We start from the raw sequence: 23,886 nt of genomic DNA on the forward strand, positions 1-23,886 counted from the left end.
CAGCATTACATACTGAAAACATAACAAGAGACTTAAAGCAATGAGAAAAAACCTTACCGGAAGTAACACCAGCACTGCTGGAGAATAAAGAAAATCAAAGGATTCCTATCAGAGTTATCTGTACACCCGTCAGCTTTGCATTTTTTAACAGCCTGAGCTGTTATCACATTAGCTGGTGTCTATGACTCAACCATACTTGACTCGCTGTGTGCGAAAAAAGTCAAAGCAAAATGACAAGACAAAGAAAAGTAAAAATACACTCACACATAAAACAAGGAAAAATCCAGAGGACTACCTGATTTACAAGAGCACAGAACTGTGGTGAGACAGGAGACTGACTGTAGTCCTTCTCTCTGTATAAATAAGGTTGGTGGAAGGAACAAGGGCGGTCCAGTCTTACTGGTTATGGCTCATTTTCCAGAGAACATCATTACTAAATCTCATGGGAAAATCTGAACTGAGAATGCTCAACTCTGATGGGAAATAAAATCCCAGACTGTAAGTTGATGAATCAGAGTGTTCTCTATAATGTGAATCATTATTTCTGACATATGTATGTGTCATCTGGGGAAGAAGGACTTTTCTTACCTAGCTGTTGCATGCCCAGTGCTGCAGCGGCCTCTGTGCCCTCCTCGTTCACCTCCACAAAGGCCTTGTGGGCCATCGTAGACAGGAAGAGCCCCCCTTCACCGTTCATGCCAGACACGTCAGTGCTTCCTGCACAGAACACGTCCTTCATACCCAGTTTAGCCAGAGGATCATTCAGCTCATAGTCTTCCTCCAGCTTGAGCTTTGGCAGGTGAACAAGAACTTCTGAATGAACTTCCATGTTTTTCCTGTCGGTCCATTCATTCAGCCTCTCCTGTGTTAGCTCCTTCTCCAGCTGGAACACAGTTAATACATTTTGTCATATTTCTTTCGCTCATATTTAAATTCATTTTATACATGAAATCAGGAGCGGTCTGTTAAATTCTTAAGTGATCAAATTCAATAAAGTAAACTGAAGTGAAGCAGAAGAGTTTTTGTGTCTTTTCTTTACAGGAAGTTGTTTCTAGGCTGTGTACCTTCAGCAGAGGGTCTGAGCCGTCTGAGGACTCCTTAGGCAGCAGAATGAACATGCTGAGCTCATCACCCACATAGGGCAGCTCCAGGATCTGCAAATCATGGTCAGCAATGTAGTTGTAGGGAAGCTTCTTCCTCTGGTGCATCATCTGGACTGGTACGGTCTCATTCTGACACACAGGAAATCCAGGCGACCAGATCATGTTATCATAAAGCTTCTGATGGTGTTTACCTTAAACATTTGACACAGTTTCCTGTATTCAGACTTTGTGTCCAGATCTTGTATCCTTCAGTTAAATTTCTACCTGTTTGATTTTAAAGGGCATCTCTTTGGTGTTTGGCTCTTTAAACGGGTTCTTCCAGTTGCCCTTGAAGTAGACAGCATTGACCAGAGCCAGTCTGGTATCTTTGTTGACTGTTCCTGGCTTCAGAAGGTCTTTTATCTTATCTGACAGGAAATACAGAAACACAACAATATTTCATTATAATCCACAGAGGATGCTAAAATGATTCCCTGCTGTTCAGGCTGTGGAAGATGCACAGTCTCACTTTCTGTCTGCTGCTCGACCCAGCTGTTGATCTCTGCTCTGCAAGCCTCTGGAGCTCCGATGAAGTCCACAGTCTTCAGGTCTGCCTGGTAGTACTTCTGTGTGGCTTCAAGGAAGTCCTGCAGCCCTGCTGCGTGCAGCGGGGCTAGGGGAGGGTCTGTGCTGATGGACGTGGGTTACTGACCTGGTAGCCTGTCTGCCCCTGGGTGGGTCCGGGATGGGCGTGGGGGTCTGGGGGCGCTCCGTCTCTGGGCCGGGGCCCTGGCCGGGCCTCGGGGCCTTGGGTCCTGGTTTGTGTTGCCGGGGTTGTGGGCGGGTGGGTGCATGGGGGCCCATCCCTGGCGCAGGGTGCCGCCGGTGTGTCGAGCTGCCTGTGGGGCTCTTTAACCGGTGGGGGAGATTGTCAAACCTTGCAGGAGCTTTCCTCCCCTCAGGAACTCTCTGCAGGAGGGGGAGATACAGGAGAGGTGGAGGAAGATCTCAGCCTGGGCGTCTATTGTCTCATGTAGTCTGGAAGACGAGTGGATGGTGGGGTGGGTGCAGTTTTCTCTGTGGTGGGGTTGGGTGGACTGTCCCGGGCTCTGTGGGGCCGGGGGGCGCTGCTGCGCTGGGCCCCGGTCTGGATGGGCCTGGGCCCCCTTTCCCTGGCGGGTCGCGGAGTATGGGAGTGCCTACTGGGGTCAGTGGGGGAGCTGACCCCAGGGAGAGGTCACCTGCCCCTCCCTTCCTTTCCTCCCCATCTCCAGCTGCCTCCCTCTTCCCGCTCCACCACAACCACCCACACATGCAGGGCCTTGGAGTAGGGGTATGTCACCAGGGTGCAGAGGAGGCTACCCCCCCCCCCCCTCCCCTCTGTCCCCTTCTGGCTGCCTCTGCCTCAATTTTATCCCACAACTTAGACATTCACATTACTCACACTCTCATTACGCATACATATAGGATCTTGGGGGTGGGCACGATACACGGAATCCAAGTTACCATCAGGGTGTACACCCCACCCCTGGCATCGTTGCCCACCTCTCAATTTTAAATACACGTAGACATTGAGGGCTAGCAGGAGGGACTATGCGCTTACCTGCTGCTCTCTGGCAGCTCTCATGCCCTCCTGGGTTTTAATTGCACCTTAGAACACACATGCATCAACACTACAATGAGCGGGTGGAGGGAGGTTTGGAGTCTTTTCTCACCCCCGTTCTCTGCGGCCTGCTGGGGGGCTAGGAGGAGTTGGCCGTCCGGCTGCGGTCTGGGGTGTGGGGCCTCCCTGCTGCTGCGGAGTCGGGGCGGTCTGCCTCTCCCCACCGCAGGGAAAAGGGTAACACCACCTGGGTCTGGGTGCGGTTCCCCCCTCCAGGGGCAAGGGTACCTAGACCCGGTTTGTAGAGTACGCTTGGGGAGTGTGATCATGTGTACAGCGTCTCTTTATGTCTGTCTCCACGTCGGTTGAGTGTGAAGTGCACATGAGAGCATGAGGGTGGGAATGGATGTTTGTGTCTGTGTGTGCCTGTATGTCTGTGTCTATATGTCAGGTTGGGTATCAGACGCCACCTCTCTGGGGACATCTCGGGCCCTCCAAGGTTTGGAGGCCTATCTCCACCCACCACCACTTCCCCTGCCGGTGGCGGACTCCCTCAGGTGTTGGTGCATTGGTGGTTCTTTGTATCTGGGGGCGTCCGGGTACACACCGGCTCACTCCTTGGCGGCCACTTATTGGGGCTCGCTCGGGCCACTTCGGAGGTGGGGTGCCCCCGGCCTCTCGGCCTGGGGCTCGGTCACTCAGGCACAGCTGGCTGCCGGCGGAGTTCACGGGCGCGTCACTGCAACTCCCCCTGGCTTCTGCTCCGCGGCTGCTGAGTGAGCCCTCATCTGGGACTCTCCTCAGCTCTTACTGGGACAGTGGCGCAGCTGCCCCTCTGTTGGTCTTCCTTGGTCTCTTGTGTTCTGGGGGCCTCTGGATGTCTGGAGTTTTGATCTCCTCCATACCTGCTTCATACCATAGAGGACAGGGCTGTGGCTCCCCTCACTCCCTAGCAGATCATTACATGGAGAAACCTTTGGAATACAAGCATGCTGATCCACACAGGTATGCACACAGGTGTACACACGGGTATTCACAGACGCGGACTACAGCTTTCTTGGCTGCTGCCTCAAAGCACAATGTGCGCTGTCTATCTTGCGTGCTGCACAATATCGTTTATCATTTAGTAACTAAATAATATCTACGGCTAGCTAGTTTATTGTGATGGTGCTTTTTTTTTTCTTATTATGTTGCTCTTTGTTGTTTGCTGTCTCCTCTGTTTTTTTTCTCCATACAGGTGACCCAGGAGTTTTTTTTTTTTTGTTTGTTTGTTTATTTTCTCTCTCTCCCCCCCCCCCCCCCCCCTTCTCACCGTCTCTTCTCCCCTTTGGTTTTCTTTCTTTCTCTCCCTCTCTTTCTTTCATTCTTTCCCCCTGTCATGTCTGTCCCGTTTGTAACTGAAAATAAAATAAATTCATAATTATAATAAAGGTCAATCAAATGGACCAATATGGCAAGGCCATGATGATCCACTTGGTAAAATAAATCCGCTTGGCATCTTTCTTGGCCTCAAGACAACAATTCTGATGGCTATAGATCCAAACGGGACACAAAAAAAAAAAAAAAAAAAAAAAAGGAAGTCCTGCAGAGAGCAGACATCTGTTTATTAATCCAGTCTTTGTAATGAAGAACTTTATGAAGAGAATCATTGATGTGGACACTCACTGGGAGGAAGTGGGCAGTGTTTTCTCCATTAAGACGGTTGGCTAGTTTCAGGATGTAGGATGCAGACGGTGAGTTGATGTCAGCGTTCAGTTTCTGGCAGTCTGCATGGACGCCTTCACCTGAGCTGAATGAGAGGGCCTGTGTAGCATTGAAGACAAAGACTGAAAGGATGTGACACTGAGCCTGAGTGACCCTAACGTAACCATTTATGGTCCAAAGGTAGAAACTGGACAACTTTAATTTTTCAGAAAAAAAGAAAAGTAAGAACCCCCCCCCCCCCCCCCCCCAAAAAAAAAAACCCCAAAAGACCTTGTCCTGTAAGTTATATTCCCGTTGGAAGGTTTACTGTATGATAAGGGTATGATGGTTTTGTACATGTTAAGGTTATGCCTCAGTACTTAGTACCAAATAATCCTACCAACATGGAAAAAATTGTTCATGCATTTGTGTCATCACGTTTAGATTATTGTAATTCCCTGTTTACCAGCTTGGACAAATCATCTCTTTCTCACCTCCAAACTATACAAAATGCAGCGGCCAGGCTACTAACATCTTCTAGCAAGCGTGCTCACATTACTCCTATTTTATATTCCTTACATTGGCTCCCAATTGATTTTAGAATACACTTTAAAATTCTTGTTTTAACACTAAATGCACTAAACGGCCAGGACCCAGATCATTTATCCAAGCTTCTCATAAAATATACTGCTGCTGCTTGTCTCTGCTCACAGACTCAGAGTTTGTTGGTTGTTACCCGTACACGACTGAAGACCAAAGGGGACAGATGCTTTCAGTCTGTGGCACCAAGGCTGTGGAACAGTTTACCACCACAACTACGTTTGGTTGACTCTGTGGAATCCTTTAAAAAGCAGTTAAAAACTTTTCTTTTTAAACAAGCCTTCTGTTGATCAACACTTTTTAAATTTTCATTTACTATTAATCTTTTATATTGTGTATATTGTCTATTTTGTTACTTAACTTTCTGTTTATTTTAATCTTTGTGTACAGCGCTTTGTCTATGAAAAAAAAAATAATAATAATAATCACACGGCATACCACCAAACAAAAATGACAAAAAAAGGATACTGACAATTTTTCCCCGCGCACCAGGTATAGAAGAATTAGCTCAGTTTGTCCCCAGTATAACTTTTTTGTTGTTTTTTTCTGACCACTACTCATGCTAGGGCCTTCATCCAGGTGAGAAATTTCTCCAGGGCCCAGGTCAGATTGACTACTTTTTCTTTTCTGTTGCTATTACACACGCTGTATCGTCTAACAGCATGACCATTATGTAATTTCTTCTTCGTTTTCTTAGGCAGTTGGCAACTAATTTAATTAGAGCAGGTAGTTGTACTGCCTGCTAGTGGAAGACAACGTAATTGTTCTGCAAGTTACTCACGCCGGTCGCAGGAACCAGATAATCTTCAACGTAACACTTGATCATCTCTCACGGCACTATGCGCCGGCACAGTGGTTGGGAAACACTGGTCTACAGTGACCCCTTGTGGACACTGAGATATTGCGGTGATGAGTAGATGTGATTGTGACTCTACTAATTATGATATTGCCTGTTTCTGTTTTCAGAAAATCATGCTCATAAGTCACACCTACTGTATATTCCATAACAATAAGTTCAAGTATGGCTGCACCAAATTTGGATTGAGCCCAGAAAGATCTCTGATGTAAACAATTCTTCTGTGGAACTTAGTTAAAGACAGTTAACCCAACTCCTGCGGTCTTTCTGAAGGAAGACTTAGTCCAGACTTGTATACCCAGACTTCATGTATTTCTGTATGTATTAATGCATATAGTCTATAGTGTGGATGGGTCCTTATTCTGGTTACAATCTTAAATAATGGTTTGTTTTCAACACACTAACAATACACTAACATGGGATGAACATGTGGAAGATCTACTTCTTTTGCTACTAAAGCCAGTTTGATATATGTTATTTGCACATCCATAGAGTTAAGGTTCAGAACCACTGCATGTTTTGCAGTGGTTCTTACAGAAAAGCTGCAAGTGTAAAGCATTTGCTTGGCACTGGCAATATATCAGGGTTTAGCACCAAAACATCTTAGTTAACCAAAATAAAAATAGAAACGAGACTTTTGAAATAAAATCTTAAATTAACTGAAATGACATTAGTAATGGAAAACTAACTACATTTTTTTAAAGGAAATATCCTTTAAAAACTGTTACTACAACTTGCCTATTGAGGCTTTGATGGAAGTGTTTATTGAGTGTACAAATAAAATAATATTAGAAGAAGGGAACAAACTTTATCTTAATTCTAAGAAATGTCCTCAGCTTGAATCAGTTAAGTAGAAGATGAATAAAATAAAATATGGGAAAAAAATACCTTTGTTTTTATGCTGCCTACATTGTAGAGTGTGACTTTGTCCCATTCCCTACTCAGAGACAAAGTGGGATGCAGAAAGATGAGGGAACCCTAAAATCGGTCACAGTGGCTCAATGTGGGGAAAAGAATCACAACTCATAACAATTTCTATTGTGAGTTTTAGATTTTCTTAACGTACAGGCTGTGATCAGCTGATCTGAGCTACTACTGCTCTGAGGTTTACTGCTCTTTGTGAATTTACACAATTCAACAAGATGTTAGCAGAAGTTGTCCTGATGGATTCCACCCTCTGCACTGGCAGTACACTGTTTATGTTGTCTTTATACTAGACCAGAGGTGGGGACCTCCGGGCTTCAAGGGCAGGTCTCCTGCAGGTTTTAGATGTCACCCGGGGTCAGCACACCTGAATCAAATGATTAGTTCATTACCTCTGGAGAACTTCAAGACATGTTGAGGAGAGGGCTGGGTTTCAATTATCGATTTATCGATTAAAATCAATTTTAGCTTGAATAATGGATATTAATTCATTAAATATGAATCGATTTTTAAATATAAATATATTTTGCCAGAAATGCCAGAATCTCAGGTTAAATCTTTCATTTCAACAACCACCAAACAGCTGAAACAGCAAATGAGAGCAAATAAACGGATTCCACACAAAGACGTAAACACCAAGCACAGACCCGACGCATCAGAAACTGAGATGTCGGCTTTCCCACCCAACAACACGTACACGGACACGCCGTCAGGGCTGAAAGCCGATGGCTCACAGATTCTGAAGCTGCAGGTTTTGTCACTCTGACCAAAATTCACTGAACCAGCAGCAAAATAAGATCCAAACTGCGCTTCACATTTGATAAACATCGTCATTAATTCCCTCTTACTTTTGCTGTTTTTCTTCCACCACGATAAACTTCACACTTCCTGCACAGCTCTGTCTCTCAGTACTTCAAGAACAGTTTCCCATCTCAAATGTCTGTTTTCCGATTATTTTTTGCTTGTTACGCTGTCCCCCCCCCACAAATGACCTCCGACAAGTAAGCCTCATTTCCGCTGTTCAATACCGCAGAAATGTGTTTTATCCTCGGTTACTTTGACACAAAGGCATCTGCTGTGATGCTCACACCTCTGATGAAGTCTCGCAAGTCTCAGTACTGATAAATTTCTCTGGATCGGGGATTAAATCAGGACCTTGTGAATCGGAGAGATTTTAAATCAGCTGTCAGACTGTACAATCAGAACTGCTCCCAACAAACATAGATGTTTACATCAGTGCAGTAACTTGTACTATTTTATCAACCGATTCACACTATAACCAGGGTTTGCCTCTTATCTGTATTTAATTTTATTGAATTTAATAACGGTACAGTACTCTGTTTTTGGTAACCATTGTCCTTGATATAAATATGTAAAAATTGTGTATGTTTCTGTTCTGTGGCTTGTGTGCTGTTTGTTTGTATATGTGTCTTTCTTGCTGCTGTTACATCCAAATTTCCCTTGTTGGACAATTAAAGGATTCTTCTTCTTCAGTTACTAAATTCAAGCATCATCAGCTGAGCTTCAAATTCAGGCGATCATGGCTCAAGAGTTGGGAGTTTGCCTTATAATCGGAAGGTTGCCGGTTCGAGCCCCGGCTTGGACAGTCTCAGTTGTTGTGTCCTTAGGCAAGACACTTTACTGCCGCCTACTGGTGGCGCCAGTGTCCGGCAGCCTCGCCTCTGTCAGTGCGCCCCAGGATGGCTGTGGCTACAATGTAGCTTGCCATCACCAATGGGTGGATGACTGGATGTGTAAAGCGCTTTGGGGTCCTTAGGGACTAGTAAAGTGCTATACATTCATCTCTGTTATACTCTGCACCACAGCCACTGTGCACTAGTCAGACATGTCTAACCTGTTTATCCTGCACTAAACTGCAGAGCATTGTAATGTAATGCAGTCTTTAAATAACACAGTTCGTCTACCTCATTTTGATTAGCAGCATGTTTCACAATGTCATCAAAACAAAACAAAACAGCTAGCTGTTTCTTTTCTCCCTCTGTGAAATTCAGCAGCTTGACCTTTAGCTGCAACACACTGTGAGACTTATGCTTGCTCCTTTCCAGTATTGCTAGTGTCAAGGGATTTTTGTTTTTATATAATTTGACCAGCTTCATGAAATGTGCTTTTTCTGTTTACTAAGCAATCTACATGTCTATGTGACTTTTCACCTAAATACTTTTGTGATGAACTTATTCAGCTACTAAACCACTTCCTGTTTTTAAAGATTTTTAGAAATCCCCTGTCAGCTAGCTAGATGGTGAACCACAACTTATGGAGATCTGCATTCATGCCACAGTTGTAGCCAATTAAATAAATAAAAACATAAATAAACAAAAAACACTGACCCATTGACCTCTGGCAAATAGCTTGTTTCCCACAAGCTTTTGAAACACGTTTAACTAAATACCAAAAGGTGAATTTTATTTATTCATAAACTTACTGAGGGTGAGAGATTATGCAGTTTATCTATAGACAGCAGCAATGTGTGTTTTTTATAGAGACAAAAAAAACAAAACAGAAATGTTTTTTTTTTCTATATGGAAAAACACAGACGGCCACATCTGACAAAACGTTTTGTGAAAACAGGTCAGACTGACTGCTTTTAAAATGCAACGAGGTCTTGAAGTTGCACAGGCATCATGCTAGGAGATCAACATGCTAGGAGATCAACATGCTAGGAGATCAACATGCTAGGAGATCAACTGATGGCGTGGTGCCTGTGCAGTGAGCTGACCTGAGCCATCTGAGCTGCAGTGTCTCCTTTAGCTCCCAGGTAGCCCTGGCCATGGTCCATCCTTGCTCAGAGGGGAAACAAGGATGTTTCCAGCAGGGTCTGTCTGGTTCAGAGTGCCGAACAGCTCCAAGACAAAGGCTGTGTTTGAGCTGCTGACGGCGGACATGGCTGATGGTGTTTTCCTGTAACATGCAAACAACCGTTTAAACTGCTACATCATTACATACCGGAAACACAACAAGAGACTTTAGATTAAAGCATAGAGAAAAAGTGACTTTTTTAGGAGAGCGCATACAGACAGAAACAACCGGAGCTGCCCCACCCACTGAACCTAAGACACCGGACACGGTGCAGCCCGTTTCAGAAACTTGTCAGCAACGACTCTCTGCTCACTTATATGAGACTACAAGCTACTAAAACGAAGACAAATCCAGCGGACTACCTCATTTAAATGTTGAGACACGAGTCTAACTGCAGTCCCTTGTTAGATAGCCAAATCAGCCCAGTACCACTCTGAAGAGCTGCATGATGAAGGTGTGCGACGTCTTGTGTCCAGACAAAACGCAGATTTTGGCAAATGTGAGCCTGATTTAAGAACACAGTTGTGTGAAAGAAGCAAAAACTTCATTGCATACTCTCTTGCTGTGGATGAAAGTACAGACATGATGGACATTGCACAGCTGACCATCTTCATCCGTGGAGTGTAAATATTAGAAACTAAATCGATGCACGGGACAACGACAGGAAAATACTTTTTTTTTTTTTTGAAACGTATGTCAAAGTGTAACCGACATGAAACTGCCCCGGGACAACAGATCGAGCTGGTGTTGTGCAGGATGTAGGATCTAGTAAAGATGCAGGAGGAGAACTGTACCGGTGAGTTAACAGCATATCACTGCATCACAGACCAGGAAACGCTGTGTGGTACAGTCCTAAAAATGATGGAGCATGTAATGATCACCGTAACGCAAACCGTAAATTTTATCTGGGCTAAAAGTTTAAATCACCTTCAATTTCAGTCTTTTATGTGGGAAATAGATTCAGAGTTTGCCGACATTCCTTATCATACTGAGGTCTGTTGGCTGAGTTGGGGAAAAGCTCTCAATAGAGTTTTTGAGCTCAGCAAGGAAATCTGTCAGTTCATGGACATGGCATGTATGATGCGGTGAAGGCATTTCAAGTGAAACTGTCACAAATGCACCAGTGCAAGCTGCCTCACTTTCCCTGTTGCCAAGTAATGTTGAACCAAGTCAGCGGACTTTGCTCCGTCTACATGCGGCTCCAACCTTGTGTATGCTTTCATTTATTTTTTCTGTGGTTTTTGGCAGCATGTTCATATTTCTAATTTGCATAATTGTGACAGGATATATTTTTATGGAGAGCAAAATATTTAAAGTTAAAGTTTATTTTTTTAAGTTTATTTATTCTGGAAATATATTCCTGTCTGTTTTTATTCATATTTATGTTAAAAAACAACAACATTGTTTTAGTGTGTTTAAAAAATGTTTATCTTGTTTGGCCTGCAACATAAAGTGTGCCTTGAGTTTTGGCCCCCTATGCAATTGAGTTTGACACCCCTGTTTTAAACCTGGGTGTCTGTCTGCTGAATCCAAGTTAGAAGCTGGAGAGGAGGAGCCTGGAAGCAGGAGGCTCTGCCCCCGATTCTACTTTTAAATATCCTAGGAACCCAGTGGCGGTCCTAGCCTGTTTGGTGCCCTGGGCGAACACTCCCTCTGGCGCCCCCCCCCCCCCCCCCCCCCCACACACACACACACACAGACAAAACATATTAAGGATTGTACATTAACATAAAGCTGTTGTACACACACACACACACATATGAAGAGAGAGAGAGTATGCCTAGTATGCAAACGGCTACCAAACAGCCATCATAATTCGTCATACAATGAGAACAGGACAAATCAACAATTGACAATTGACTAATTAATATTAAAATCTGTAACATAATGTATTGTTTGGAGTTTAGTCTGTTACTGTTACTATTTTTACCATTTCTTCTTGCAGCAAATGTAACACACATAATTTCCTTAGGGATTAATAAAGTATTCTGATTGTTTCAGGATGACCTGCCATTATCCAATGACACATCTGCTTACCTGTATCTTTTGCTCGTTTCTCTTCCTCTTCTTTTCTCTTTTTTCTAAACTGAGCACCTGATGGCTTTGAACTTTTCTTGTCCATCTTCCATTGGTTTTAATTTTGTACTCCAGTATGAACACCCATCCCTCAATCCATGGATCACCACAACATGTCCTAACACACCTAAACCTTAGTTCACAGATTCACTTTGTCTAGGGTGCATTTCTGAAATTTCACACAACCCAGGATTCAAATTATGGGCTTGGATTTACAACATTATAAATGAAATACGCTCTATTTGGAAGCAGCAGGGCCCCCTCCCCTTTTGACGGGTTGTGTGTGAGACTTTAAATCATCAAACTGTAAATTTTAAATTGTTATTGATCCCTTTACCCCGAGTCCTAAAGTGTATATTTATTTTCTTACTCTTATTATATATATTGTTTGTTTACTTGCACTGCTGTAACTGGAGCCTCGTCGTCTCGTCTCTCTATATATTGCTCTGTATGTAGCGGAGATGACAATAAAGTTTACTTTGACCGAGGGCTCTCGCGCTCACTTTCTAAGTCTGTATCATAATGTCTGCTGTTTTCGTGTTTGTTGGTTTGTTTTTATTTTGTTTTATTTTGCGAGTTGGTTTTTAGATGCTGCTCCAGCCGGTCAGAGAATCCCCCGCCGCCCCGCCCTCTCCTCTCTGCGCCGCAAGCAGCAGGCGCACCTCGCAGACGAAGGGCTCCCTTACTCCCAGGAAATGGGCGATAGAAAACCGATCGGTGGCTATGCCATTCCCAATATGCGCTGGCTGACGTCGGGGCAGCATGAGTACGAGCATTCTTTTTTTTTTTTTTGCCGATGCCCGTGATGCCGCCCCCCACCACGATGCCGCCCCGAGCAACCGCCCGTGTCGCCCGTATCAAAAACCGCTACTGTAGGAACCACAAGTAAGCCTGCAGTCTGGAAGTGAAGTGCTCTACTGTGAGGTCTTGAGATAAGATTGCCACTACCAGCCTCAGAAACCAATAAACCTTATATGTCACTGCAACATTATCCCATTAGTCTTTAGCCCTGGAGATACTTTGCTATAAGATTCAGAATACAAAGCGCAATGACTGCTTTATATGTGATGGAAGGTTTGAAACCAAGATCCAAAAGGCCAGAGGGAGTTGGCTTGTTGGCAGCTTGTTATTAAGAGTTAGTTGGCTATGGCCTTAGCTCAGTCAGGTCTTGGGTTAAAAAAAAGAAGTGCAATATGTCCATAAGTGAGGCTTTATAATCTAATAATAAAAAAAGAGTCAGAACTCTGGCTGCTGGTCTAGAACAATAGAATATGCACACTAAAGAGCCATCCTTAATAACTCTGATCAGCCACTTTGCAGAAACTTAATCAAACAAAGAAAATCAGTACTGGAAGACTCCTCTCTCTCTAAAACCATTCACACCCACAGCCATCACGCATTTTATTTTTCATGAAAATAGCAGATGAGCTATGTCAGACATTACATTTCCATTTGGGATAAATAAAGTTTTTATGACCTTTATTTCTTCTTTTTTTTTTAGAGAATAATGTTTTTCAAAGACTTGTCAAGGATGAATTCCCAGCTACGAGGGAGCAATGGCACAAGGGGAGGCCCTCCCGAAGCTGAGACTGAGCAAAACTGGAGAGATGTCTGTTAGAAAGAAGCATCACACTACACCAGCATCAAATGGCTAATGGTTTTAATAGCTGAACAAAACTAATCTATATCACATATCGAGACTTCAACAAGGAGTCTGAGGCATAAAGAGCTAAAAACACCAGGACCTGACACGGTCCACACCTTTTAGCTAAAGAGCCACTCAATGATGGACACTCAGCAAAAACAAATGGGCTTTTAGGGACAAAAATGGGTGACTAGAAAGTCATAAGGTTTATGATTTTCAGCAGAAATGCTGTGAGCAACAAAAATATGAAAAAGGTTTTCTGGTCTAAGGGACAACACAGACAATTCTGTTCACTTTACAAGTAGTTTTAATCCCATACTGATCTTTAGTGTATTATATAGTATTCTTGTAGTAAAAAAAGTAAAACAAGAGCCGGACTTGTGACTTGTTTGAGAAGCAGAGTGCATCAGTGTTTTTATAAATAAAGAACTGTGTGCAACTGAGAAGCTGTGTCGATGCAATCTGTGCCACAATACCATTCTGTTCAAAATAAACTAATAAAAGACTGGACCGATTAAAAGCCTTAATTTCTACATTCATTTCTACAGCCACTGTTTCCAATATTAACCCCCCCCCCCTCCCCACAAAAACCCAACGTAATTAAGAATGACTTAATGTAAAATAATCAAACTTTATTCACGAATAAAGCAAAAATACAATTTCTTAATTAACTCAACATCACAAAATAAAGGCTTCATTTATACTGTTTTTAAGATGTTTTATTTTAATTTGAACCATCCTTTTCCTCTACTGAGGAGATGAGAATCTGCCAAAGAACAGGATGGACTTGGTCTTATTGTGTCTGATGAAGAAGAGGAAGGGGTGATCTGCTCTGAAGTGTTCCTCCCTCAACATGCAGAATGCTACCATTCCAGCTGTGGCTGCAGCGGCCTCTGTGCCCTCCTCGTTCACCTCCACAAAGGCCTTGTGGGCCACCGTAGACAGGAAGAGCCCCCCTTCACCGTTCATGCCAGACAGGTCAGCGCTTCCTGCACAGAACACGTTCTTCATACCCAGTTTAGCCAGAGGATCATTCAGCTCGTAGTCTTCCTCCAGCTTGAACTTTGGTAGGTGAACGACAACTTCTGAATCAACATCCATGTTTTTCCTGTCGGTCCATTCATTCAGCCTCTCCTGTGTTAGCTCCTTCTCCAGCTGGAACACAGTTAATACATTTTATGGCATCTTTGTTGTTTAATTTTAACATTGTAAACATCACCTGAGAGCTACTCCATAGTCATAAAACTTTGATAATAAAGCAAAACGCTGACTTTTCTTTATAGGTATTTATTACTAAGTTCTTTACCTTCAGCAGAGGGTCTGAGCCGTCTGAGGACTCTGCAGGCAGAAGAACAAACATGCTGAGCTCCTCATTCACGTAGGGCAACTCCAGGATCTGCAGACCATGGTCATGAATGTAGTTGTAGGGAAGCTTCTTCATCTGGTACATCATCTGGACTGGTACGGTCTCATTCTGACAAACAGCAAACACAAGAAATCCATCTTACTTGAGTTAAATTGCTTTCTCTGTTTAAACTGTATGTCCCCATACTTAAAACAGGATTACATTTAATTTTTACCTGTTTGACTTTAAAGGGCATCTCTTTGGTGTTTGCCTCATCAAATGGGTTCCTCCAGTTGCCCTTGAAGTAGATAGCATTGACCAGAGCCAGTCTGGTATTTGAGCGTACTGTTCCTGGCTTCAGAAGGTCTTTTATCTTATCTGAAAGGAAATACAGAAACAACAATATTTCATTATAATCCACAGAGGATGCTAAAATGATTCCCTGCTGTTCAGGCTGTGGAAGATGCACATTCTCACTTTCTGTCTGCTGCTCGACCCAGCTGTTGATCTCTGCTCTGCACGCCTCTGGAGCTCCGATGAAGTCCACAGTCTTCAGGTCTGCCTGGTAGTACTTCTGTGTGGCGTCAAGGAAGTCCTGCAGAGAGCAGACATCTGTTTATTAATCCAGTCTTTGTAATGAAGAACTTTATGAAGAGAATCATTGATGTGGACACTCACTGGGAGGAAGTGGGCAGTGTTTTCTCCATAAAGACGGTTGGCTAGTTTCAGGATGTAGGATGCAGATGGTGAGTTGATGTCAGCGTTCAGTTTCTGGCAGTCTGCATGGACGCCTTCACCTGAGCTGAATGAGAGGGCCTGTGTGGCATTGAAGACAAAGACTGAAAGGATGTGACACTGAGCCTGAGCGACCCTAATGTAACAATTTATGGTCCAAAGGTAGAAACTGGACAACTTTATTCTTTCAGCATCAGGTTTAATAATAAGCCTTATTGTGAAACTGTTATATGCTGTTAATATATTTAATATTTATTTTTCATGTCTATAGGAGGCTATTATGATGTGTTATGCTAGACTTTATTATTCATGTGCTTGACCACTGTCCCAGTTTCCAAAAATTCTTATTGCAGCTAAATTTTTGTGGTTTAGCTGCAGGGGAGGGGTGGAGCAGTGGGTTCAGGATGTGGTGTCAGGAGAGGCTGACTCACACACCTGACCATCATCAAATCATGTCTCTCCTTTTAAGGATGTTGCTGGGACCGGAGTAGGAAGCCATGTGGAGTGCTGAAAGGAGAAGGCATCTGAAAAGCTGCGTGAACGAAGTAGGTAAAAAAAAAACCCATGTCAAAAAAACACCTATAAACGTTCAACACCTTTGCCGGGGCAGGCCCGGGAAATGGCCTAGCTTGCAGCTATGCAGCGGGAGAATGCTTCAGTGTTTCACCGCCAGTTGGAACAGCTGTAGGACCAGTCGAGCATCTGAATATAGTCGAGCATCAGGTCGCTCGGGCTGGCTATTTGCCGACACATCTGCCGCTCCCAGCTGTGTCCCACTACCATACGGGAAAGGGAGATGGCCCCCATGCCTTCCTGGAGGTCTTTTGGGCCACAGCGGAAGCGTCCCATTGGCTGGAGGAGTTCTTCACCACCATGGCCCACCGCCACGGAGCTGCGAGAGGCATTAACCTGCTTGCCTCTGCTTTTTCTCCACAGGTCCTGGTGGCTACACACCCTCTCCTTGATCTGAGAGGGGTATACAGCGTACCAGTAAGGTGTCAAGGGGGTATACACCAGGCCTTGGTGGACATGGGCTGCACGCAGACCCTGGTTCACCAAACACTGATTCGAACCAGGGAATTGTTGGAGGCAGAGTGGGTGGAGCTTAGCTGTGTGCATGGGGACATACATGAACATCCCATAGTGCAGCTGCAAATTAAATACAAGGGCAAAACACATAGAGTAAAGGCTGGAGTTAACCCACAGCTGACACATCCCTTAATTCTGGGGACAGATTGGCCGGGGTATAATAACCTGCAGCGTCTGTGCTGCGCTAAGTGGTGATGCGGGGGTCGTGTGGCGCTGCCGGCTTGAGTTATTCACTCCTGGAAGAGTTTCTGCCGGAGCAGTCTTGGAAGGACACCCTGCGCTCAGCCTTCAACCAAGTGATAAAAATTAATGTTCACATGGTGCACCTTGAAAAAACATTTTATTTAACCAAAATAAAAACAGAAACAAGACTTTTGAAAGAAGAATGAGAAAACTGGGATACAGAAAGATGAGGGAACCCTAAAATCGGTCACATTAGCTCAGCGTGGGGGAAAGAATCTCAACTCGCAATAATTTCTATTGTGAGTTTTAGATTTTCTTAATGTACGAGCTGTGATCAGCTGATCTGGGCTCCTGTTGCTCTGAGGTTTACTGCTCGTTGTGGATTTACACAACCAAATTCAACAACATGTCAGCAGAAGTTGTGCTGGCTGACTTCCATCCTCTACACTGGCAGTACACTGTTTATGTTGTCTTTATACTAGACAGTAAAAAACTGGAATGAAGGAGGAATTCAGTTAATGCTGTACTGCAATCTAACCTGTTTATCCTGCACTAAACTGCAGAGCATTGTAATGTAGTCTTTAAATAACACAGGTCGTCTACCTCAGTTTGATTAGCAGCACAATATCATCAAAACAAAACAGCTAGCTCTCTTTCTGTTCTCCCTCTGTGAAATTCAGCAGCTGGACCTTTAGGTAACAACACACTGTGAGACAAACTCCACACAAACAGTTTGTGTGCTTGCTGATATTTATTGAGCTGATAGAAACCTTGCCTTTAAGACTACCTGCCACTCAAAAAACATCACTCCCTTTATGCTTGCTCCTTTCCAGTATTGCTAGCTAGATGGTGAAGTACCACAACCACAACTTATGCAGATCTGCTCTCATTCCACAGTTATGGCCAAATAAATAAATAAATAAAAACATAGATAAACAAAAAACACTGACCCATTTTACCCTCTCAGGCTCAAATTAAGTTTTTGTTGCTAATGCACAAAAGAATACCTGCAGTGGTATTTCTGAGTAAAAAAAACCCTCATAAAATACGTATGTGGGGTAATCAGATTGTTAGCTTTTAACTGTTGCAAATCTGCAACGCCTGCCTTGAGAGGGTTAACCACTGAGTAAGGCACTTTTGAAGCTTCTATCTATTTTAATGCGACATCAGAATCAGAATACTTTATTAATCCCAAAGGAAATTATGGGTTACAGCAGGCAGCACGCTAATGGCCCTTGGTGATTGACGTACACAAATATGTACATCAATCTTTCAAGATTTGTATCCATGTACTCCATTCTATTCGGGGAGTACTTCAATGCAGAAAGAGTCTCTAAAAATAACCCATGATTTGTTTGTGCTGTTGTTACACACATTAGTCTTATCTGGAAGTTAATCATCTTCTTTGCAGTTTTTTTTTAAATTGAGGTTTCTAATCCAAATTGTGAAACTGATACTAATATCATTCATTCATTAGCCTGCTGCCTGTCACACTGGAGATTAAACTGTATTAGATGAAACTCTCCCAGTATAAAAGTCATTATTCTATGTAAAGGACAAGCGAGGATTTATAACTATGGATTAAAGCTGTCAAAACCAAACTGTTTTTTTAAACTGAAATTAATGTTCACCTGCTAGTTTTTCTTTTACAGTGTTCTGTTTTTTAAGCAAACAATAGATATCTTGTTGAGAGGCGTTTATTGAGGTCAAAGTCCAGATGCTGTTTCAGTGCCTCTCCCAGGACACACCTTTCAGTTTATGGTTAGGCGGGTATTTGGGCCATACTGAGTGCAAAAGTGCAAAAGTCACAAGCTATATATATATATATATAGCTTGTGACTTTTGCACTTAGTCTATCAGTATTGGCCCAAATACCCGCCTAACCATAAACTGAAAGGTGTGTCCTGGGAGAGGCACTGAAACAGCATCTGGACTTTGACCTCAATAAACGCCTCTCAACAAGATATCTATTGTTTGCTTAAAAAACAGAACACTGTAAAAGAAAAACTAGCAGGTGAACATTAATTTCAGTTTAAAAAAACAGTTTGGTTTATATATATATATATATATATATATATATATATATATATATATATATATATATAAAACCAAACTGTTTATATATATATATATATATATATATATATATATATATATATATATATATATATATATATATATATATATATATATATATATATATATATATATTTAAACTCTCATAATGTATCACTACTTTATTTAGGACTACTAAAAGTTGTGCAAAAATGCAGTGCAGGGAACAAGTGACAGTGAGCTGACCTGAGCCATCTGAGCTGCAGTGTCTCCTTTAGCTCCCAGGTAGACCATGGCCAGGGCTGAGCTGATGCTCAGAGGAGAGATAAAGATGTTCCCGGCAGAGTTTGCCTGGCTCAGAGTGCGGAACAGCTCCAAGGCAAAGACTGTGTTTGAGCTGCTGACGGCGGACATGGCTGACGACGTACGGTTTTCCTGTAAAGTGCAACAAAACTAAAAATAAATAATGCACTATACGCATTTTGTCATGTAACACAATCCGCAATGCATATGAACCTTTACATTTTAAACACCCTAAACCGTCACTACAGAAACATAGAGCAAATTCAAAAAGCAGCTGAATGTAAAACACGGGATAAAAGTATAAGGCAAGTTACCGGGATTTAAACCGTCACACGTCAACTTTAGCAGGCGTAAATACGCATCTCAAATACAGCTCGTCGCTCGATGTGCGTTGTTACGAAAGCAGAAGTTGTTTTTACATTACCGGATGTTCCTGCGGCTGAAGTACGGTTTGCTCGCACAAAAACAGGGAAAGTGAAAGCAAAACGTAAAGGAAGGCAAAATGTCCCCAAAATATCCTAGAAACGGTGAGGGGATCCGCAGGCTGACCGCTGCTCATTTATACAGAGCGCACAGCGTGGTGTGACAGGACAGGCTTCAGTGTGGGTGGGTGGAACGCGTGAATGGGCGATAAGTCACTGACGGTGACAAAACACGGTATTATACTGAGGAAGAAACAAAAATGCAGTTGGACAGAGCTGTGGACGTGTTTGTACAACCTGTAGAACACCACACTGTGCTGTCGGCACCACACAAAACTCCCATCCAGTTTTTTCACGTGTGTTTATTTAATATATGGGGTTTTTTTTATACTGTTCAAAGATTACGTGGTGAGCTTACCAAGACAAAACCCCACCGATCTACCTGAGTGGCAACTAGCGTAACTCTTGCTGACAAAGCAGAGTTCACTTTTTTTAATGTAAATCTGTGTAATGTCTTCAAACTATAGTCTAAACCAGAATCAGGCAAACAAACACTCCAATCAGGCCCATTGGACGAAGTTTCTGTTTTTCTTTCTATTATAGAAATTACTGCGTGATTATTGCAACTATAGGTAAAAGAAGAAAAAACTCACAGGGCAGTCTGGACAATGAGCTACCAGAACTTTTTCTGCAGTTTTACACATTTATTTCTTACAATTTAAAACCAACGAATCATGCAGATTTCTTTCATTTAGTGCTGCAGCATTTCTCTGTCAAGTACAAAACAACATACAGATTTAATTGCACCTTTTTCTTATATTAGGATATCGCCAGGATTAAATGTGGAAATAAACTTCTGTACAGTAACAGAAAGGACACTTTTACTGGTCTGGCCCACTAAGATCAAAGTGGGCTGTATATGGCCAACGATGTAAAAAGAGTCTGACACCCCTGGTTTAGTCTTATATACACTGCGAGGTAGATTTTCAGCTTGGTGGAGAATACAATGTTATTTCACAATATTTTAGTATCAGAATTATCCTTGAAAATCTCCATCTGCATCATAGAAACACTGGGAATCAGACAGGACGCAATAACCAGTCTTTTGTCCCGATTGGAAAAAAAAATTCATGCTTAATGAAGCTTAATTTCAACAAGCTAATATGGGAAGAATGTGAGTAGGACCCATGGCTCTTACCACTATCCAGGATATTTCACAATATCTTTTCCTTATCTTTTTTCACTTGTACGCTTACATCATTCAGGCTAAGCAATCACGAGCTGGTGGTCATAAAGTCAGGCTTACCCATTCCAGTTATGAGCACATTCATGTGAGAGGGAAGGTGTTACTAATCACAAATATGGACTAGGTGAACTGGCAGCACAAGAGAGTATTTTATAAAATAAGGGCAAACTATAATGCTACAGCCAAAACAAGTCATTTACTAATCTGGAGGTTGATGCTCCAATCTGTGGCTGTTCCAGTCTGTGTACCAAAGTATCCTTGGGAAAGATATTGAACCTTGAGTTACTCTTGATGTGTTAATCAGTGTGTAAATGTGTGGGAATGTAAGATAGAAAGCACATTAAAATGAAATACAAGTATAAATTTGTAGCTTAAACCAGTAAGTGTGGGTACTTGTAAATTATATTCAATGACAACAAGTAAAAGGTTAAGTTTCCCTGTTTTACTGTTATATTACTATCAAGACATGTAGAATGATGAAATAGCTTTAAATTGCTTGTGGCCAGAAGAAGAAGGAGAAATCTAAATATATTTCTTAATTATGCTCATTTCATTGAGAATGAAAAAGAGTTTAAACAACCTCCACGAACTTTAAACCTTTATCCTGTTCACACCCTGATGTCAGAGGGGCTTTCTGGGAATGGTGACAATATTTCCCAGAGAAGTGACGAATCAGTAGTACTTTTGTGGGATTGCCATTATCTTTATTGTAGGTATAAAAAATAAATAAAGACATGTTAAAGAAAACGTTCATGGTACAGCTAGCTGCGGATTAAGTAGACCTTTAAATTAGTATTTTAATTGGTATCTATCCAGAATGGGTGTGGTTGGTCTGCTGGAAAGTGAATCATGTTTTAACGTGTCTTAACTTTGAGTTTGCACAATTTGGTAGTGTGGTCAATTCTGTATTGTACTGTGAATACACAGGAACAATAACTCCTATACCCAGCAGCTTTCCAAAGCTAATGCATGACTGTTTGTTTCCTCTATCTTTGTTTCTTTTTTCGGTACAAACGTGCGAAATCTCTGTTAATAAAAAGCCAGTTTGTGGGTACGGGATGTGGTTCTTGGCTCAGCTCAGCTGTGGGAGGAGAAACAGGGTAGGTGGTTTAGGGTGCAGTGCTAGGGGAGGCTGTGCAGAACACATATTGTACATATCAGTCTCTCTTTATGCAGAAGCAGTAGGTTAGCTGGCGGTCACTGAGCATTGTACAAAAGATAAACAGCAGAGCACTTGTAGGTACCTCCTAGGATGTTTAAATGCAGAATGGATGGAAGAATCTTCAGCTTTCAGGCCCCTCTTCTATGGAACCAGCTCCCAGTTTGGATTCAGAAGACAGACACCTCTCTCTTTAAGATTTGCCTTAAAACTTGCCATTTTGACAAAGCTCATTCACCTCTTTTCACTCCCTATCATTAGGCATTTTGAATCGCTGGCTCTCCTACACATTGTGTCCAATGTCCTATCTTCCTCCCCTCGCTCCCAACTGGTCAGACCAGATGGCTGCACCCTCTGAGCCTGGTCCTGCCGCAGGTTTCTTCCTGTTAAATGGGAGTTTTTCCCTCCCACTGTTGCAAGTACTTGATCAAAGGGGCTTGTGTGATTGTTGGGGATTTCTCTGTATTATTGTAGGGTCGTTACCTTGCAATATAAAGTGCTTTGAGGCAACTACCAATGTAATTGACCTTTAGTAACCTTTGCTGATGATGTGGTTATTTTACTTTCTCTGGTGTGCAGATTCAGTAGTGGACGGTACATTCAGTACATTAACTGCATTTACTATATTTAAATAACGTCCTGTAATCACTAATTACAGTCCAAATATGTGGTATACAGCATATAAGTAAAGATTCATTAAGTACATAGTACTACTTACTCAGATGTGAAAACTACCACTCTTTTTTAGTGTAAATATTTATTTAAGTTTGGTTTTCAGGATTCCAGATAGAGGGGGTTTGAAGTTGCAAAGCGTTAAATGTGAAGTTTACCTCACAAAAAACGTGCCTTTCTGAAAGCTGTCTGTGTGTACTGTATTGACTCCAGTGAAACTAAATGAAGCTCTTACTTTTGTCTTTATGTCACAGTACAACTTTTTGTATCACCTGCAATGGCTAATTATTATTATTTTTAATAAACAGTATGCGTAGGCAGGTAGGATGGAGCAGAGGTCACACAGGTGTGGCTGTGTGATTCACTGTGTACAGTGACTTACACAAAGGCTCACTGTATGCTAAAGCTTTGTTAGCCACAGACACATGATAAACCAGAGGTGTGGACTCGAGTCAGACTCGAGTCATTAATTTTATGACTTTAGACTTGACTTGAAAAAATGTTGTAAGACTTGTGACTTGACTTAGACTTTTACACCAATGACCTGGGACTTGAATTGGACTTGAACCGGTTTACTTGAAAAGACTTGATATTTCACCCCAAATATAAAATGTAACATGCATATTATATAGAGATTGAAAATGTGATGTCATTCTGGGGTAGAACCACAAAGGATTCTGGGAACTCGTGGCAAGAGGTACTAGCGCACGCAGGCTTTTAATTGAAATCAGTTATACAGCGATAAAAAGAAACACAAAAAATGGCAAGAAGCTGTTGTATTATTAACTGCAATAGCCGGTCACATGACAGCCACGGGAAGCCGACAGGTAGAGAAATCGGTTGTTATCGGATTACGTCGTTGAAGAGAAATTGTTCGAGCCATGTTTCCGAAGTAACAAAGAGGCGACGGATGGCCTGGATCGCAGCCATTCAAAGACCAAATATAACGTCCCAGAACACTCCAGCTCACAGGTTAGTCTGCTCCAAGCATTTCCACAAAGGTCAGTCTGCTGTAGTAGTTAATGCGTCATTTTCATAACATAATTGGTGATATAGGTTACAAGCAAGTCTGGCGCTGAACAGAAATTGTCGCGCTATGCTCCTTTATTTATTGTGCATAAATAGTGAATTGTCCTGACACAATATTGTGTTTCGCTTCTGTTATTATGGTGCATTGACAAAAACATACTTTTATTCACAGGATAAAACAGTTGTTTTGTATCACTAATTGCCCAGTACGATTACAGCATACAGTATTATTGTCACTGCTACATTTCTGTAACGCGTACCAGAAATTATTTCCACTACTAATTAATTACCGTTGAGCTCAAAGGTTATATTAATAAACGGTTAACGAATGTGTGTTTATGACAACGATTTGTGAGACTGGT

The 23,886-nt window shown here is 42.3% G+C and overlaps 2 protein-coding genes and 1 long non-coding RNA gene across 4 annotated transcripts; 1 reads left to right on the forward strand and 2 right to left on the reverse strand.

Annotated features, from left to right (window-relative positions):
- Positions 1 to 121: 121 nt before the first annotated feature.
- LOC146649408 (leukocyte elastase inhibitor-like) lies at positions 122 to 9,545 on the reverse strand. Its single transcript, XM_085387588.1, has 6 exons — positions 9,455 to 9,545; positions 4,351 to 4,511; positions 1,612 to 1,729; positions 1,368 to 1,510; positions 1,065 to 1,232; positions 122 to 883 (listed from the first exon to the last, which is right to left on the reverse strand). Exons 1-6 carry the CDS (start codon positions 9,543 to 9,545, stop codon positions 539 to 541), a joined length of 1,026 nt encoding a protein of 341 aa, XP_085243714.1. The 3' UTR covers positions 122 to 538.
- Positions 9,546 to 9,845: 300 nt separating this feature from the next.
- On the forward strand, positions 9,846 to 13,657 carry LOC146649409 (uncharacterized). The gene is made up of 3 exons (XR_014908102.1): positions 9,846 to 10,361; positions 12,230 to 12,526; positions 13,143 to 13,657. It is a non-coding gene; the product is annotated as an uncharacterized LOC146649409 (long non-coding RNA).
- A 218-nt stretch (positions 13,658 to 13,875) lies between these two features.
- On the reverse strand, positions 13,876 to 19,614 carry LOC146649410 (leukocyte elastase inhibitor-like). Of its 2 annotated transcripts, none has more exons than XM_085386163.1 (7): positions 19,311 to 19,446; positions 18,940 to 19,128; positions 15,310 to 15,447; positions 15,109 to 15,226; positions 14,867 to 15,009; positions 14,593 to 14,760; positions 13,876 to 14,441 (listed from the first exon to the last, which is right to left on the reverse strand). In XM_085386163.1, exons 2-7 carry the CDS (start codon positions 19,105 to 19,107, stop codon positions 14,034 to 14,036), a joined length of 1,143 nt encoding a protein of 380 aa, XP_085242289.1. In that variant the 5' UTR covers positions 19,108 to 19,128; positions 19,311 to 19,446; the 3' UTR covers positions 13,876 to 14,033. The 2 variants fall into 2 exon arrangements, with proteins under 2 accessions (XP_085242289.1, XP_085242287.1); XM_085386161.1 differs by having other exon boundaries at positions 13,878 to 14,441; positions 19,421 to 19,614.
- Positions 19,615 to 23,886: the final 4,272 nt, after the last annotated feature.

The sequence above is a fragment of the Rhamphochromis longiceps genome, linkage group LG17 (assembly GCF_057381845.1).
Source record: "Rhamphochromis longiceps isolate RC_006_pf linkage group LG17, R_longiceps_female_GT1.1, whole genome shotgun sequence".
Taxonomy (NCBI): Eukaryota; Metazoa; Chordata; class Actinopteri; order Cichliformes; family Cichlidae; genus Rhamphochromis; species Rhamphochromis longiceps.

What these genes read in the sequence shown, in the direction of transcription:
- LOC146649408 (XM_085387588.1), bottom strand. Translation starts at nt 9,545, where the DNA reads ATGGACCATGGCCAGGGCTACCTGGGAGCTAAAGGAGACACTGCAGCT. An exon ending in GCACAGGCACCACGCCATCA is followed by an intron (nt 4,512 to 9,454) that starts GTTGATCTCCTA and finishes ACATCCTTTCAG; the next exon opens with TCTTTGTCTTCAATGCTACA. An exon ending in GCTCAGACCCTCTGCTGAAG is followed by an intron (nt 884 to 1,064) that starts GTACACAGCCTA and finishes ACTGTGTTCCAG; the next exon opens with CTGGAGAAGGAGCTAACACA.
- LOC146649410 (XM_085386161.1), bottom strand. Translation starts at nt 19,555, where the DNA reads ATGAGCAGCGGTCAGCCTGCGGATCCCCTCACCGTTTCTAGGATATTT. An exon ending in ACACTGCCCACTTCCTCCCA is followed by an intron (nt 15,227 to 15,309) that starts GTGAGTGTCCAC and finishes TGCTCTCTGCAG; the next exon opens with GACTTCCTTGACGCCACACA. An exon ending in GGTCGAGCAGCAGACAGAAA is followed by an intron (nt 15,010 to 15,108) that starts GTGAGAATGTGC and finishes ATTTCCTTTCAG; the next exon opens with ATAAGATAAAAGACCTTCTG.